The 16478-nt window shown below is 43.6% G+C and overlaps 1 protein-coding gene across 2 annotated transcripts in view; it reads right to left on the bottom strand.

Moving 5' to 3' along the window:
* RASSF5 (Ras association domain family member 5) overlaps nucleotides 1-16478 on the bottom strand; it is a 110254-nt gene that overhangs the window by 39274 nt on the left and 54502 nt on the right. Inside the window, exon 1 of one of the 2 annotated variants that reach the window (XM_007481284.3) lies at nucleotides 5876-7298. The exons of the other annotated variant lie outside the window; for it this stretch is intronic. Coding sequence (XP_007481346.1) covers nucleotides 5876-5995 — 120 coding nt within the window. The 5' untranslated portion in view covers nucleotides 5996-7298. Of the gene's footprint in view, nucleotides 1-5875; nucleotides 7299-16478 lie in introns of those variants that run through there. 2 annotated transcript variants of the gene reach the window in all.

Raw genomic sequence — 16478 nt, 5'->3', positions numbered from 1 at the left:
TTACTTCTTTATATGCTCTTATAATATTTTAAATATGTCCTTAACAAATATTTGATTGAACTAATTTTGGAATGTAGGTATGACCTCTGTTCTGTGCAAAGTTATTGGGAAGTTGTAAGACCCAGAGGAGAAATGACTTGCCCAAAGTCACAAGCCAACTAGTGACAGAGCCAAGAGTAGACACTTTGGCCATTCATAGTTATTTTATGGCTGTGTTGCCACTCCATTTGTCTTGAGAGGCTGTATCACAGAAGAAACATTGGCCTCAGAGACTGAAACCTCTGTTCTAGGGCCATTGTCACCATAAACAATCTGTGTGATTATGGAAAAGTCATTTACCCTCTCTAGAACTTTATTTTCCCATCTGTAAAGAGAAGTGGCTGAGCCACCTGGAGGATCTGCTCTAACATTCTGCTGTTTGGTCTCTCTCCCAATGTGCAGCAGCCCTCAGGACTCTGGGTGGGCTCCAGAGCTCTAGGAAGAGCTGTGTCTGGCCAACTGCTCAGTGACTGAAATCTTAAATTGTTGCCATCTGTAGGCATTTGAGAGCCCAGTGTTGGAAGCTGGCCTTATGGCTGGCCTGGGCCAGGCCCTCCCTCTGAGTCCAAAGGAACGCATAGGAATAAAAGTCATTGCCAGGAGAGAAGAGATGATGCCTGGCTTGACAGTCACCCATCCACTCCTAGCTCTCCCTCAGTTGACCAAGCCTTGCTTTTCTCATGACCCAGGTCACTAAGAATCCAAATGCTCATGAACACAGAGCCAGGAGACCAGAATTATGATCCTGGCTCATCTCTGACTGGCTTCAAGACTTCATCTTAATGGGCCTTAATTTCCCTGTCTGGGGACCATCATACCTAACCTTCTAGCTTCAAAAGAATGTGTTTTAATCAACACAAATATATTCTGCAAAAAGCAATTCATTCCAACCCAACAATAAATGCCTGCTATGTGCAGAACATGGCGCTCTGCAAGATTCAAGTTGCATCTAAGGCACAGTTCCTGGCCTCATGGATCAAATGGCAAAAACACAGATAATGACATTACACAAGATTAAAAGGTAAGTGCACACGAGTGGTCCAAGCAAAATACTAGGTAGGGTCCCTAGGAAAGTATTGGTGGAGGGGAGGGGAATCCTGCAAGGCTTCATAGAAGCAATGGCATTTCAGCTGAATCTTAAAGGATTTCCATAGGGGACAAGGGTGGAGATAGGAAACATGAGGGATGGGATGAGCATGAGAAGAAACTGAGCAAACGGACAGAGGTGGGAAAGTGCTCGACATACACACTGGGAATGAAGAGTGGTCCAGTTTTACTGGACAGAATGCTGCCTATGTAGGAGGCAGTGGTAGGAGAAGGCTAGATAGACAGGGTAGCATCAGACTATGAAAGGGCTTGAATGCCAGGCCAAAGAGTTTGAATTTTACTCAAGTCATAACTTGATCAAGTCTTGGAATAAAGCAGATTAGCATGGTAGCAGTGGAAAAATATACTGGAGAGGAAAGAAGATAAAGACAAGAAGACCAGTCGGGAAACTATTTCAATAGTTTAGTAAGAGTAGCAATGAGGGTCTTCACTGGTCAGTCAACAAACATTTATTAAGTCCTTGTTTTCTGCCAGGCATGGTGCTCAGGGCTGGACAAGGGTCACTAGGTTAGTGGCCATAGGAACAGAGAGGAGGAGAGGATGTAAAAGAAGTAAAAAACATCATAAAGGGGAAACCACCGCTGGGGGCTCATACCACCATCATTCTAGGGTCTGTGTAGTCCCCAGTCACTGAAAGATTGCTAATTCCTCATTACTTACACATACTCCAATTTTACCCACATACATCATTCAGGAAACCTAATTTTCTATCAACATGCTGGGGAACACCCAGGACATCTCCCTTCAACCATTTATCTGCTGTAGTCGAGAATGGTAATTCCAAATCAAGTCCTCTACTTCCCTAAATGAGATACTAGGCCAGAAGGAGGTACCTAGAGAGCCCTCTTTGGTGAAATAAGGCCCCACGCTGGATTGGAAAGACCACTGGAGTTGGAGGTCCTAGATTCAAGTCCTGACTCAGTCACTTATTAGTTGTACGATTGTTGGCAAGCCCCTTCCCCATTCTGGTCCTAGGGAATTGAAGGACTTGGGCCAGAGGAACACCATAGTCCCTCCACATCTACTATTCTGTCACTCTGGAGCCCCAGCATCTAGTCCTGACTCTCTTAGGACTGGTGCGACCTTGGCTTCACAGTTCCTTCCGGATGCGAGGTTCCCCTTCTCTGTGAGATGAGGCAGTATCTGACGGCTTCCTCTCCTCCTCCCAGGGGTGGAGTGAGGATACAGGCACAAGAGTGAGGCCTGGTTGGTGATCCCTTTGAAGGAGTGGGATTCAGCAGATTTTTTTTCCCTATTAGCTGGGTTGAAGTCTCTTTCTGGTAGCAAGATCATACTGTGATTCTGTTCCAGCGAGGAGCTGGGGAGGAGACAGGTTGTTCTGACAGGGCTATTTATAGCAGATGCTACAGCCTCTCCAATGGGGGGGGGGGCTTTGCCACCCTTGCCTCTCAGAAACACAGGAACCATTTTATTTCCCTCTGGGGGAATTCCATCTCCCAAGGATGCAGGTAGGAGTTGATGGGGGGCAAGAGAAGAGGAATCCTTTAGAAACAGTTCTTTTCTTTCCTTATGGAGGAAAACAGCTAAGGGAAAAGAAATCTGCATGATATAGGGAAAGGGATTTTTAAAATTCCCTTTGGATGCAAGAAAAGTGTTCTGGAAAATGTTATTTAAAAATAATAAAGTTTTATTGCATTCCTATAGAGGCAACTGCTCTACCAGATATCCCCCCCCCCCAAGCCATATGCCTTTCTCCCTGAGCCCAGCCCATGTATCTAGCCACAATAGCATCCTACCCCCACTCTTATTCCAGCCATACTGGAGTGACTTCTCACTCACCCACCATGCCCCACCATGTGGAGCTCTAGACTAAAAGAGAATGGGTTGGTGGAGAGGGCATCCTTGCCTAATATCAAAGCTCATTATAATTCAGCCCAAACCCTTTAAAAGCAGCAATCCTCCAGGGACCAGGAAGAAAGAGGTGCTAGAATTATCACTGCCATTTTCCACCTCCAAAGCATTCCTTAATTACCTCTCTGTCCTGTATGTTACACTTCAGTTCTTAGAGTAAGAAGTGTGCTATCGTGGAGTCCTGGGTTTGATGCTTGAAACCCCTGTGACCCTCAGCAAGTGATTTCACTTGTGTGAGCTTCCATTTTCTATATATAAAATGGGGGTAATCAACAAAAATTTATTTAGTGCCTACTATGTGCCAGATCCTGGAGATGTAAGGCCATTAGACCTGGCCTAACTATCTAATAGATTTCTGGGAGGAAAGTGTTTTGCAAAATTTAAAACACTATATAAGTGTGACCTATTATTGTATTTGCTGAGTTGAGCTGCCATGGGCCTGGTCCTTTACAGGATTAGACTTGAAGGAGGGCAAGACACAAAAATCATTACCCCCATTTTGCAAGTGAAGACACTGGGTGTCAGAGAGGTAAGGTGATTTGTCCAGTCACAGTTGAAAGAATTTGAGACTTGGAAGGGACCTCAGTAGCCATGTAGCCTAACTTGTATATAAAAGGAATCCCTAATGCAACATATCTGACAAGTGTCTAAAGATCATCAAAGAAAACCCACCATCTCTTGAGGAAGCCTAGTTTGTTCTAATGATTATAAATGGCACAGTGGATAAAGTTCTGGGTCTGAGACAGGAAGACCTGAGTTCAAGTCTGGTCTCAGATACTAACTAGCTGTGTGAGCCTGGAAAATTCACTTAACCCTGTTTGCTTCCAATTCCTCATTTGTAAAATTAACTGGAGAAGGAAATGGCAAGCCACCCAGGTATCTCTGCCAAGAAAACCCCAAATGGGGTCACAAAGAGTCAGACACACCTGAAACAAGTGAACAACAACAACAACAAAAATTGGTCTCTTAGAAAACTTCCTCATTCTCCTTGTTCTTGGTGTTGCCCTTTGGGGGCAAACTGGAAAAAATCTAGTCCCTTCTCCATGTGACAGCCCTTCATAAACTTGAAGACAGCTACCATGTCCTCATTGGATCTCCTCTTCTTCAGACTAAACATGCTCAGTCCTTTCAATACATCTTTACATGTCATGGATTCCAGGCCCTTCACTCATGTTGATTGCCCTCCTCTGCACAATCTCTAGCTTATCAATGATCTTAAATATCAATGATCTTCTCTAGACTAAACATGCCCAGTTCTTTCAACTCATCTTCACCTGTCATGGAAGCTTGACCCTTCAAAGATCCATGCTGACTGCTCTCTTCTGTGCACTCTCTAACTTACCAACATTCTTCTTAAACTGAGTGACCAGAACTGAACATGATATTCCAGATGAAATCTGATGAGGCCAGAGTAGGATGGGACAGTCACCTCCTTTTCTTGGAAGTTAGACCCCTCTGAATACAACCCAAGGCTATCAGGAGATCTTTATGGTTGCCCCATCAAACAGCTCCAGCAAAGATGGCCAGATTCAAGTCTTCTAATACCAGATCTATCAGGTTCTTTTCTAGATCTTGCTGCCTCAAAGACCAAACAACTACTGGCAAAGGACATAGGAACTGAACTAACACTGAACAAATATACAAATTCTAGAGAAAAAGAACTCTGATTTTTACCAAGTAGAAAGGTCCAGAGAATTTGTCAGGGGGAGAGGAGGGAGGAGGATGGGGGGGAGGGGAGGGTCTGTGAATTTGGGGAAAGAAGGATCATCTGGTTGCTATGATTGCCTTAGAATTCAGTTTAAGCAAGGGCTCCTAGCAAGGTGAATTATTGATAGGGGAGGCCCCAGAGATGAGCCTGAGATCTATATTTTGTTGTTGTTAATTATAATCTGGACAAGAATATTGAATTAATGATGAACCTGCCATACACCTGTGAAATTTAACAGTTCAATCTCCCCCTTAACAAATGGTCCCTTTTCAGAAAGCCTCTCTTAGAGTTTGGCTCAGAGCCCTCCTCTCCTGATTAAAAAAAGCCAAGCAAACAACTCTGACACCACTATAGCCAAGATATGTTGCAGATAGTGAGGAAAAGACTGCAACCATTTTGTGGGGGTAGGGGGCAGACTGGTTGTGTTTAGGAAGCAGCCAGGTGGACAACCTCAATTCTGAAGTTTTATGTAAGCCATGGTAGAGCTCAGATCGATCCAGGAAGTTAAAACTATGAAGTGTGGGAAAATTATTAGCTCAGAGGCGTTCAGACCAATCTTCCTCCTTAAACCCCCTTCACTTCTGCAGAGCTGGAGAGATCTGTTTTAAGATGGTTTCTGAGCAAAGCCCCATGGCGACTGAAATACGGAAGTCTCCACCTTTGCCCTGCTAGGAGCTGGAGTGGCTACCTTCCAGCTAATCCTTCTGGGCCATGGATTTAGCTCTTAAGGGCAGACAGCAGCCCTGCCAGCTTTTATCCTCTTACATTCAGGCAAGCCAAGTAAACCATCCCACCAGAAGATCCCACCATCCTAACTAGAGATTAGAGGATCAATCTGAGAAGAGGAGGATGGAAGAAACCAAAGCTACCTAAGATAGGCAATTCTCCTAAAGGTGCCAGGCCATCTGCTAAGTGATCTGGCATCTTCAGGAGAGGCAGCCCCACATGTCCCAGAAATGCCTGCCCACTCATTCAGAGAAACAGCCAGAGGGCCTGACATATCTAGCTCCTTCCTGAGTGTGAGGCATCCACTCACTCCATCTTAGAGCCTAGGGAGTTGGAAAGGCCTTTAGTGCTCATCGTCCAGCACACACAGCACCCCCCCCCCCCAAAAGTCCCTCCTGCCTTCTTTGGGTTTTTCTTTTTTACCTTCGAGGGGGCCTTGCTCTGTGCATTCCTGAAAAAGGAAGTCTTGGCGGTAAAGAAACAGTCTTCCAACTCTTCATCCAGACTGCAGTACCCACTGCTCATGGTGCTGTCCACGGTCATCTACAGCGGGCACCCGTGACGGGGGCAGCTCCCTAGCTCCTGGGCACTGGCCAGCCCGGGGGCAACGCGTGAGGTGGGGAGACCCCCAGAACTCCGAATGCGGCAGTGGGCAAGAGGATATCTCAATTCAGTTCCAGTTCAGCTCGCCAGCCCGCCGGCCGGCAAGATCCCGTGTGCTCCGCTCCCCCTGGGCTCCTGCTGCCGACACTTCCTCGCCTCGCCTCGGATCCTCTGCTTCTCCTGGCAATCCTTGCCCCCTCCTCCGTTTATTTTCCAGAAAGATTGACTGGCTCCTGGGCAGGCTAACCTTTTCCCTTCTCCGCCCACGGCCCTCCCTTCCCCACTAGGCGCAGCTACACAACGCCGGTGTCAGACCTGGGTGAGTTTCTGCTTTGCCTCCCTCTCCAACTCAATCACCATCTGTGGTTTCATCTCCTGTGTCGCAGCACCGCTGAACATGCAAGCTCACCCTCTCACCACGGCCCCCACCCCCTCTCCTCTTTCCTGCCACTCGCGGAGTTTGAAGTGGAGTTCAGAAGCCACTTCCTCTTGCAAGGTTTCTCTTCAGGCTGCCTTCAAGCTGTCAAGAGTCCTGGAGGGGGCGGGGCGGAGGCATCTCTCTAGGGGCCCAGGTAAGGATGGGTGATGGCAGCCCTCAAGCCTCATTGGCCGCCTGGGATAAAGCCATTCATTCTCTAGACACCAGGAAACAGTTTACTCTTAATCGCCTGCGGAAGATTAGGGGACAGGAGTAAAACTTTGCAAAATTATCCTTCCTCCTCTCTGATGCCCTGAGTGGCAGACCTTCTGGCTTTCTGCTGAGGACTTCTGGGACAAGGAAGCTCCATCAATGGCCAGAAAAATGAGAGTCAATCAATGAGAAGCAATAGCATTTTGGCTGAGAAGTGGACAGAAGAGACTTGCAAATTCTTCACCGAACATATGCAAAATATAGATGAAAGAATCCTGAGGTCCTGTCTCTCTCTCATACCCTTGAGCCAGGGTCTTTAGAAATTACATAGGGGAGTTGACATTTAGAGACTCCAGCTACTGTACAGAAGCTGTTTCCATATTCTTGGATGACTAAGAGATGTTTCTACCGTATTCTTTGCTCAATCCAACACAAAGGTCGGCTCCTTTGCAAATCCCCATTTGATTGGCTGAAATGATGCTTGTGAATTTGTATTAGGCTGGCTTACAAAGGTGTGCATAGGTCTCATGCCCTCTTAAAGCACATATGATATGGTAATGCTAGTCATCTCCCTTTCAATCTCTGGTCCCCATATGATGATAGATTTATAGCTAGGCGAGAGCTCAGAAGTCATCTACTTAAAATCTCATTACTGAACATATAGGGAAACCAAGTCCAAGAATGTTTTTTTTTTTTTTTATCTAACCTAAGGCCATACAGGTAGAAAGTGGTAGAGGTGGGGCTTGAACCCACAACCTCTCATTCTGGAGCCAATATTCTTTTCCACTCTACCATGGTGCCTCCTATAGGCTGGTGCTTTAACACATTTGTCTGTTTTCTCAGCATTATACAAGCACTATACTAACCTTAAAGATAATGGACTTAGAGGCTGAGGAAAATGTAGCAGTTCTTTTGGATACCCAGAACTCATATATGGCTAGTCTTATGGCCCTGACTCCCTATAAGATGCACTGACTTAATAAAGGCTTCTTTAACACTGAATCCCCGATGCCCCAAGACACCATTCCACTCTCTAGAGTCCTTCCCCTAGGCAGAATCTGCTCTTTCATCATTTAAATGTTCAGGCAGGTTCCCAAAAGGAAACTTGGAAGAGTGGATGATTCTGCCCTTCTCTACTGAACTACCAACTCAGTATCAAGTCCAGAATATTGTTCTGAGAAGACCTTCCTCTCTATTTTTAAACCCTTATTTTAAACCCTTATTTTGTATTGGTTCTAAGACAGAAGAGCAAATAAGGGCAAGGTAATTAGGATTAAGTGACTTGACCAGGTTCATACAGCTAGGAATTATCTGAGGCTAAATTTGAACCCATGACCTCCCATTTCTAGGCCTGACCATTGAGCCACCTAGCTGCCTCAACCTCCTCCTCTTTAACAAATGCTAATAATAATTTAGAGGGTATAGAATTTGTTCACAGTAACTAAAAAGCCCAGCTTGGGACAAGAACGCAAGTCTTTCAACTCCAAGTGCTATATTTTTTCCTTGACACCATATTGACTCTACATCTGTTGTTGCTGGGGGCAGGGAGGGGTGGGGGGATGAAGGTTCCAACTGCAGTTTGAACTAGCTTCCTCTATACACAAACCTTTTCCCATAAGCCTAGGAGCTCCTGGCAGGCTCAAACATGTGATAACTAAAACCCTACACCCCCAACTAGGCCTCCTCTGCTCACAGAAAAGTCAATACCAGTAGCTGCCTCTGCCTCTGGTCACCAGAGAACAAATGGCTTTAGGTGGTAGAGGTCAGGGAAGGGAACAGAGGATGTTATAATAAGGCTGAAAGAATAAGGTCCCTAATTTCAGCAGAGCAAACTTTTCTCCCCATGGGTAATTTTTTCGGGTGATCCCCCACCCACCCACCTACCCAACACTCCCCCGGAAGATTATCTGGGTTAGGGAAGCTGGTATGAGGCATCCCCAGTCCTTTCCTTCATTCAGCACACATTCCAAATCAAGTGTCACAATGATGAATGATCTGGGGATGGGGGCTCTGCCTGTTACAGTAGCCATTAATAACAGGGCACCGACTTTGTCCCAGGTGGGAATCTGGGTACGTTTTCAGAAATGAGCCCCAAATGACACCCAGCACTGCTTTGGGTTCTTAGAATGATTCAGGGCTCCCAGAAAAAGTCCTGCTGGGCCACTCATTTTAAATGTGCACTTTTAATAGACTATTTAGAATAATCCTTTTAAACACTATATCCAAGATACTCCTCCAGGAAACAGAGTGGAGACTCAAACTGTGAGTGACGTCTTAGATGCCTGGCCAGATTGAAAAGAGTTCTTAAGCGATGGTGTTTTTATAGGATGCCACGTGCCTCTCCAAATATGATTATCAAGACCATTTTTGGCAGGAAGCTTCATGCTTTCCAAAACACATTTACCTCCATTAACCTCCCCCACCCCCCAAAACAGTAAGCTTTTATTTATTTATTTAAAAACCCCTTACCTTCTGCCTTAGAATCAGTGCTGTGTATTGGTTCCAAGGCAGAAGAGCAGTTAGGGCTAGGCAAGGGGGTTAAGTGACTTGCCCAGGGTCACACAGCTAGGAAGTGTCTGAGGCCAGATTTAAACCCAGGACCTCCCATCTCTAGGCTTGGCTCTCAATCCACTGATCCACCTTGCTACCCCCATTGAGAATTTATTAAAGCCCTACTATGTGCCAGGCTCTGAGGAGTCTGGTGATGAGCCTTTTTTTAAGTTCTGTAACTTAACTTCTTTCTGTAACTGTAACTACTTTCAAGTGAGTCCAGTCTACATAATGAGACAGAAGCCAGGCTGTGTTGACAGGATCCCTAAATTTAGAAGGAATCTTTATTGTTATTGTTGTTCAGTCATTTTCAGTCATATCCAACTCTTTGTGACCCCATTTGGGGTTTTCTGAGCAGAGATATTAGAGTGATTTACCATTTCCTTCTCCAGTTCATTTTACAAATCAAGAAACTGAGGTAAAGTAAGTGTCAGGGGCTGTATTTGAACTCAGGACTTCTCACCCATTGCTCCACCTACCTGCCCATGAAGCAATCTTACTGGTTAACTATCAGTCAACAAGTATTTCTTCATCCTTATATGTGCTAAGCACTGGACTTGGAATCCAGAAGATCTGAAATCAAATCTTGTCTGTGGCACTACAAATTGTGTGACCCTGGGCAAGTCACTTTTATTACCTTACTCTGCCTCTGTTTACAGATGAGGAATAATAATAGCACCTATTTCACAGGGGGGATGTGAAGATGAAATGAAATATATGCTTCACAAACCCCAAAATGCTGTCTAAATGCTAGATATTGTTATTTTTAGCCCAATAGGTGCTGGAGACACAAGGACAAAATCAAAATAGTTCCTTCCCTCAAAGAGCTTACAGCCAATCAAAGGAGTACATATGCAAGCATATACAAAATAACCACAAGAGGTGGTGGTGATGGTTGTTTTTTGAAGAAGATATTAGCAGCTGGGGGAAATCAAGAAGGCTTCATTTAGAAGGTATTGCTTAAGCTGAGGAAAACAGAGAGTCTAAGAGGCAGAAGGGAGGAGGGAGTATGTATTGCTTCTACATCTCCCAAGAAATCCTCTAGCTCCATCTCCGGGGCCACGTTGTCCTGGCCCCAGTTGTCTGACCCAAGCTGCACTGCTTCTTCCTGTCTAGGCTGCCTTGCTTTCTACCTTTTGTTCGGGCTGGAGAGAGTAATTAAACCAATACTATCATTCTTCTTGGAAGAAGCATGTCAATCAGTTACCATTGGTTCTACTCACTGTGACTTCCCAGACCAAAGTCCCTTCCCTGGTCATCTCTCCCTATGATGGCTCATGCCTCCATATTAAAATAAGGTCCTTGAATGCAGGGGCAGTTTTACTTTTGCATTTGGATTAACAGTGTCTGACAGGTAATAATAAAAATGATGATGATAATGATGATGTTGGTGATGGCTAGTATTTATGTTACACTTTAAGATTTGCAAAGTACTTTTCAACTATTATTTTATTGTACCCTCACAACAACCCTGGGAGGAATTATTATTGTCCCCCTTTTACAGTCTAGGACACTGAGGCAGGTGTTGGTTAAATAACTTGCTCAGGTCACACAGCTTAGTAAGTGTCTGAAACTGGATTTGAACTGGGATCTTCCTGACTCCAGGTCCAGTGTTCTATCCCACTGGGACATATTCATAGTCAAGCTCTTTGTGGAGGCAAAAAATTAGAAAATGAGGGGGTGTCCCTCGATTGGGGAATGGCTGAACAAATTGTAGTATATGATTCCATATTATTGATCTGGAGGATTTCTATCTGAACTGGGAGAACCTCAATGAACTGATGCAGAACAAAATGAGCAGAACCAAAAGAACACTGTACACAGAAAGTAAAACACTGTGGAAAAATCCAATGTAAGGGACTTTGCTACTAGTAGCAATGCAACAAGCTAGGATACTCCTGAAGGACTTATATTAAAGAGTGCTAACCACATTGAGAGAAAGAATTATGGGAGTAGAAATGCAAAAGCAAAACATATGACATCACTTATCACATGTATATATGGATATGTGATTTGGGCTTTAGGCTTTAAAAGATTGCTCTATAGCAAAAATGAATAATATGGAAATAGGTATCAAGTGATAGCATTTGTACAATCCAGTGGAATTGCTTTTTGGCTCTGGGGAGGGGAGGGAAAGAAAATGAATTATGTACATGTGAAAAAATGTTTCAAAATAAAAATAAAAATCTGTCTCACTAGGCCATCTAGCTGTCTAAATAGTAGGGTTTTAAAAATGCTCATTTGTTCATTCATTCATTCATTCATTCAAGGATGTTTTGAAATACTAGGGCATGTCTAACCTGGAGAAAATGAAGACTCAGGAATTGGAAGGAGAAAAGAATTGTCTTCAAATATTTGGAGAATTGTCACAGAAGATAAATTAAACTTGTTCTTCATCCTAGAGGGCAGAACTATGACCACTCTCTACGGGAAGCCTTTCTTTATTTCTCTTCATGTTAACACCTTCCCTCTAGAATTATCTCCATTTTATACTTTCTAGAGTTTGTGTACATCTATTTTACATGTTGTCTCCCTCATTAGACTGTGAGCTTCTTGAAGGCAGGAACTCTCTTGTATTTTTCTTTGTATCCTCTCTTCTTAGCATTATGCCTGGCACAAAATACAGGCTTAATAAATGCTTGTTGGCTTGAGTCTGAGTTAGATGGAATAGGCTTTTGTCTTATTAGAATGGAAAATTTCCTAGTAATTAGAATTGTACAAAAATAATATGATCTGATAGCATTCCAAATGCTTTCTTCACAACAGTGCTAAAGGAGCCACACATTTCTACTATGATGCCTTATCATGAGATGACTGGCCAAACCAGAGGAGGATCAATGAAATGTAAAACACTTTGCAAACTGTGTAAATATTAGTACTATTTTGGAAGGTTCAACTATGCTGGAAAGGTTTTGAGTATGCTCCTGGAGATAGACTGTGTTTATATTCTGTGAATCGAGCTAGATAAACATTCAGGCTCAACACTCGTAGAATAGATTCTCTCTCCCTCACTCCCCAGGGCAGCTAAATGGCTTATCTTAGTGAATTTGTATCTGGCCTCAGATACTTTCTAGCTGTGTGATCCTGGACACCGTTTGCCTCAGTTTCCTTATTTGTAAAATGAGCTGGAGAAGGAAACAGCAAACCACTCCTTGGTGGTTCGGTCTTTGCCAAGAAAATCCCTCAAAATGGAGTCATGAGGAGTCTCACAGAACTAAGAGTCTTCGTTCCCCATAGCTAATCAGTTGTTCAGTCTCATTAATTCTACATTTACAGCAAACCTTTGTGACTCCCCCTTCTCTTGCCTAGCTACCACAGTAGCTCATCACCTCTTGCCTAGACTACTACAATGGCTTTCTACTTGGTTTCCCAGCTGTAAGTCTCTTCTCACTCCAACCCCCCTTCCTTAGCTATATCACTCTCAGTGACTCTCTTGTGCCCCAGGATGAAACACAAATTCTTTTGTCTGATATTTAAAGTCTTGCCATCTGGCTCCTCTGGACACTTCTAGGGTCATTAACTGTCCTTCAGAAACGCCAGCCAAGCTAGCTTACTTGCTGTTCTTCATATAGGACATCCCATCATTCCATCTCAAGGCTCCCTTTACACAGCTGTCCTGCAGGCTTGAAATGCCCCTCCTCCTCACCTCTGCTTATTTGAATTCTTAGCATCCTTCAAAGCTGAGCTCAAGCACCAACCCCTACCTAAGGTTCTCCTTGTTTCCTTTCCTCCAGCTACTATCTATCCTCTCTCCCCCAAACCCTTTATACTTATTTGACATAGTAGCTATATACCTACATGGGAAGCTAGGTGGCGCCATAGTGCATAAAGTCTGGGGCCTGAAGACCTGTCTTCCTGAGTTCAAATCTGGCCTTGGACACTATCTGACCCTGGGCAAATCACTTCATCTTGTTTGCCTCAGTTTCCTCAACTGTAAAATGAAGTAGAGAAGGAAATGGCAAACCCCTCCAGTATTTCTACCAAGAAAATCCCAAATGAGGTCATGACAAGTTAGACATGACTGAACAAGTATAAGGAAGTTTTTCCTGCCATAAAATTGAATATGACTCCTTTGCTACTTCCACATGGTTCTGCCCTCTGAGACCAAATATGACCAGTCAAATCCTTCTTCCACATGTGTGGGAAGTCAATCCAGTAGTTCTGGTTTTGGACTGGCATAAAATGAAACATCCATACATCATTGATCTGTTAACAAAATGAGGTTTTCCTTAACCACAACCTGGGAGGTATAGTCAACAGGATACAGCATGGATTCAGTTGAGTACAGCTTACCTGCTGCCTCTGCGTCTGAGGTCACATTTGAACCCAGGAAGCTAGGTCTTCCGGATTCCAGTGCTCTATCCACTGTGCAATCCAGCTATCCTAACACTTAGAGCTTTCCAAAAGTAGAATGGGTTTCCCAGAGAGGTGATAGGTTCCCCTTGAATGGAGATCCTCAAGCAGAAGTTGGTTGACCATTTGTTGGGTATGCTATATCTAGGATCCCATTGAGGTATCAGTTTCAAGAGATGGCTACTGAGGTCCCTCTCAATTCTAAAACTGTCAGTCTGAATGAAAACTCCTGGAAGGCAAAAACTCTTTCATTCTTGCCATTGTATCCCTAGCACTAGCCCAGTGCTTGGTACATAGTTAGAGCTTAATAAATGCTTAAAAATAAACAACCTCTTACCTTTCATCTTAGAATCACTACTGTGTATTGGTTCCAAGGCAAAAGAGTGGTAAAGGCTAGGCAATGGGGGTTAAGAGGCTTGTCCAGGACCCCACAGCTAGGATGTGTCTGGGACCAGATTTGAACCCAGGCTCTCCTGTCTTCAGGCCTGGCTCGTTATCCACTTAGCCACCTAGCTGCCCCAACATATACTTTAATTCTCATCAATTTCAGTGCAAAGATGGTCATAGGGAAACAAAAATGTCAAAAGTTCAGGAGTAAATAAAGAAGCTCAAAGACTTTAAGACAAGTTAGATGCCTCCTGCCTGTATGTCAAGAGCATCTTATCCAAGGAGACGATGGCCATAGCAAACCTGGAATAACATCATAAAACCCCAAACTGATGACATCCTGGTTGTAAGCAAACAAATGGTTAGTGAATTGGGAGTCATTTTCTAATCAATCACCCACTGTCAGTCCATCAACTTGTTTTTAGAAAAATCCTCACCTCCTCTATCTCTATATATCCTCTCTCCTTCCCTTCCTCCCTCCCTCCTTCCCTCTCTTCCCTCTCTTTCCCCCCTCCCTTTCCTTCTCCCTTTCTTTCTCTCTTCCTCCCCTTCCCTCCCTCTCCCTCTTCTACCTCTCTCTCAATCTTTCTCCTTATACATTTGTTTATTTTAACGGATTAATAATATCAATTAAGCACCTAGTTGCTGTTATCTAAAATTGCAAAACTATGATCATGAAGTGGCCCTGATTTATTGATCCACATAGAGCATGCAATAGTGAAGTAGAAATTGTGCCACATGTCACTGAAGGTTGCGAAAGTCAGAAGCTGCCAGGTACTCAGAAAGACACAATCAGATAGATAGAAATACACACTGGGAGCTTCCTAACCTTTAAAAATGAACAGATGACTGATATCACTACTATAAATATATAACTAAAAATATCCTTGAGAATCCAACAAATAAACTATATTGCAACCAGAGCATCATTACACAGACATAAGTCATCCCAAACTGCTTACAGTATCTATTCTAAAACAGAGAAGTTGCAAGGGTTAGATAGTGGAATTAAGTAACTTGCCCAGGGTCACACAGCTAGAAAGTTGCTGAGTCCAGATTTGAACCCAGGACCTCTCATCTTTGGGCCTGGCTCTCAATCCCCTGAGCTACCTAGCTGCACCACCACCACCTCTAATATAACTTTTAAAGTAACATTACCTTGGCAGCCATATATCACTGAGTGGTAAGGATCTATCTCTTACTTGCCCATTCTCCCATTTCTACAAAGTTTTTAGGAGAATAATTAAATATGTAATATATAATAAATATGTATATCAAGGGAAACTCAGATGAAGGCTTGAGAAGGGAAGAGCAAGGTGTTCTAGATAATTATTTATATCCCCACAATTCACAGACCACATTTTTACAATCATTCAATTGACTAGAAGGTGCCGAGAACAAAAGATCCCATTGGGTTACTTTTTGGCTATTAAAAAACCCCCAATTTGATTCAGTAGAGCAAATGCTGCCTCAGAGGCTCTCCTGCACCAAAATATCTCCCAAGCACATGTTAACATGAGAGAAGATGGCTTGAAAGATGAAGCAGATAAGTTTGGCTCCACCTCTGAGTATTAATATCTACCAAGGCATATAAAATAGAGGCATTTATTATCATCGCAGCTCTAATAGGGTTATGGCACCTGAGCAAATGAGTGGAGAGAGGGAGGGATATTTTAATGCATCTGATAAAGTGTCATCATGTCGTTGTCCAGTCACTTTAATTGTATCCAACTCTTTATGACCCCATTTGGGGTTTTTTGGGCAAAGATGCTAGAATGGTTTGCCATTTCCTTCTCCATCTCATTTTACAAATGAGGAAACTGAGATAAGCAGGGTGATGTGACTTGCCCAGGGTCACACAGGCAGTAAATGTCTGAGACTGGATTTCAACTCAGGTTTTCCCAACTCCAGACCTATCCATGGAAGTAAGCGCTCAGCTGCCCAAAGTATCATCATACTTTATCATAAAGTATGCTGATGGGGAGAAAAGGGAATTGACATCTACATTTTTTAATTGAATTTAAAATTTTTAATTAATTAATTAATTTAGGATATTTTCCCCTGGTTACATGATTCATGTTCTTTCCCACCCGTCCTCCCCCCATCCCCTGTAGCTGATGCACAATTCCCCTGGGTTTTACATGTATCATTGATCAAGACCTATTTCTATATTTTTGCTATTTGGCATCCAAATTGTATTGTGATGGCCACTCTCACTCATGATTTCGGTAGCCTGGAGATAGAGGTTAAAGGAGCTGGGAAGCTTGAGCAATTGGGAGGCCAAGCTGATCAAAGGGGTACGGATCAATACTGAGAAGACAGCTGTGAACCAGGTAGGAACTTAGTGGATAGAAAAAAGAGTTAGTTGGAGGTCTATGGGCCACAGCAACAGAAATCTGGATAGGGTGGTGTGAACTGCCAAGGAGAAAAGGGTATTATTTTGGTTAATGATGATGTCAAAAAGAGGGTCTGAAAGTGGCAGTGGGGAACAAGGATTGTGCC

This window comes from Monodelphis domestica, chromosome 2, assembly GCF_027887165.1.
Source record: "Monodelphis domestica isolate mMonDom1 chromosome 2, mMonDom1.pri, whole genome shotgun sequence".
Lineage (NCBI taxonomy): Eukaryota > Metazoa > Chordata > Mammalia > Didelphimorphia > Didelphidae > Monodelphis > Monodelphis domestica.
Note: the sequence above shows the minus strand (reverse complement) of the source record. Positions and strands in the feature narration are given on the sequence as shown.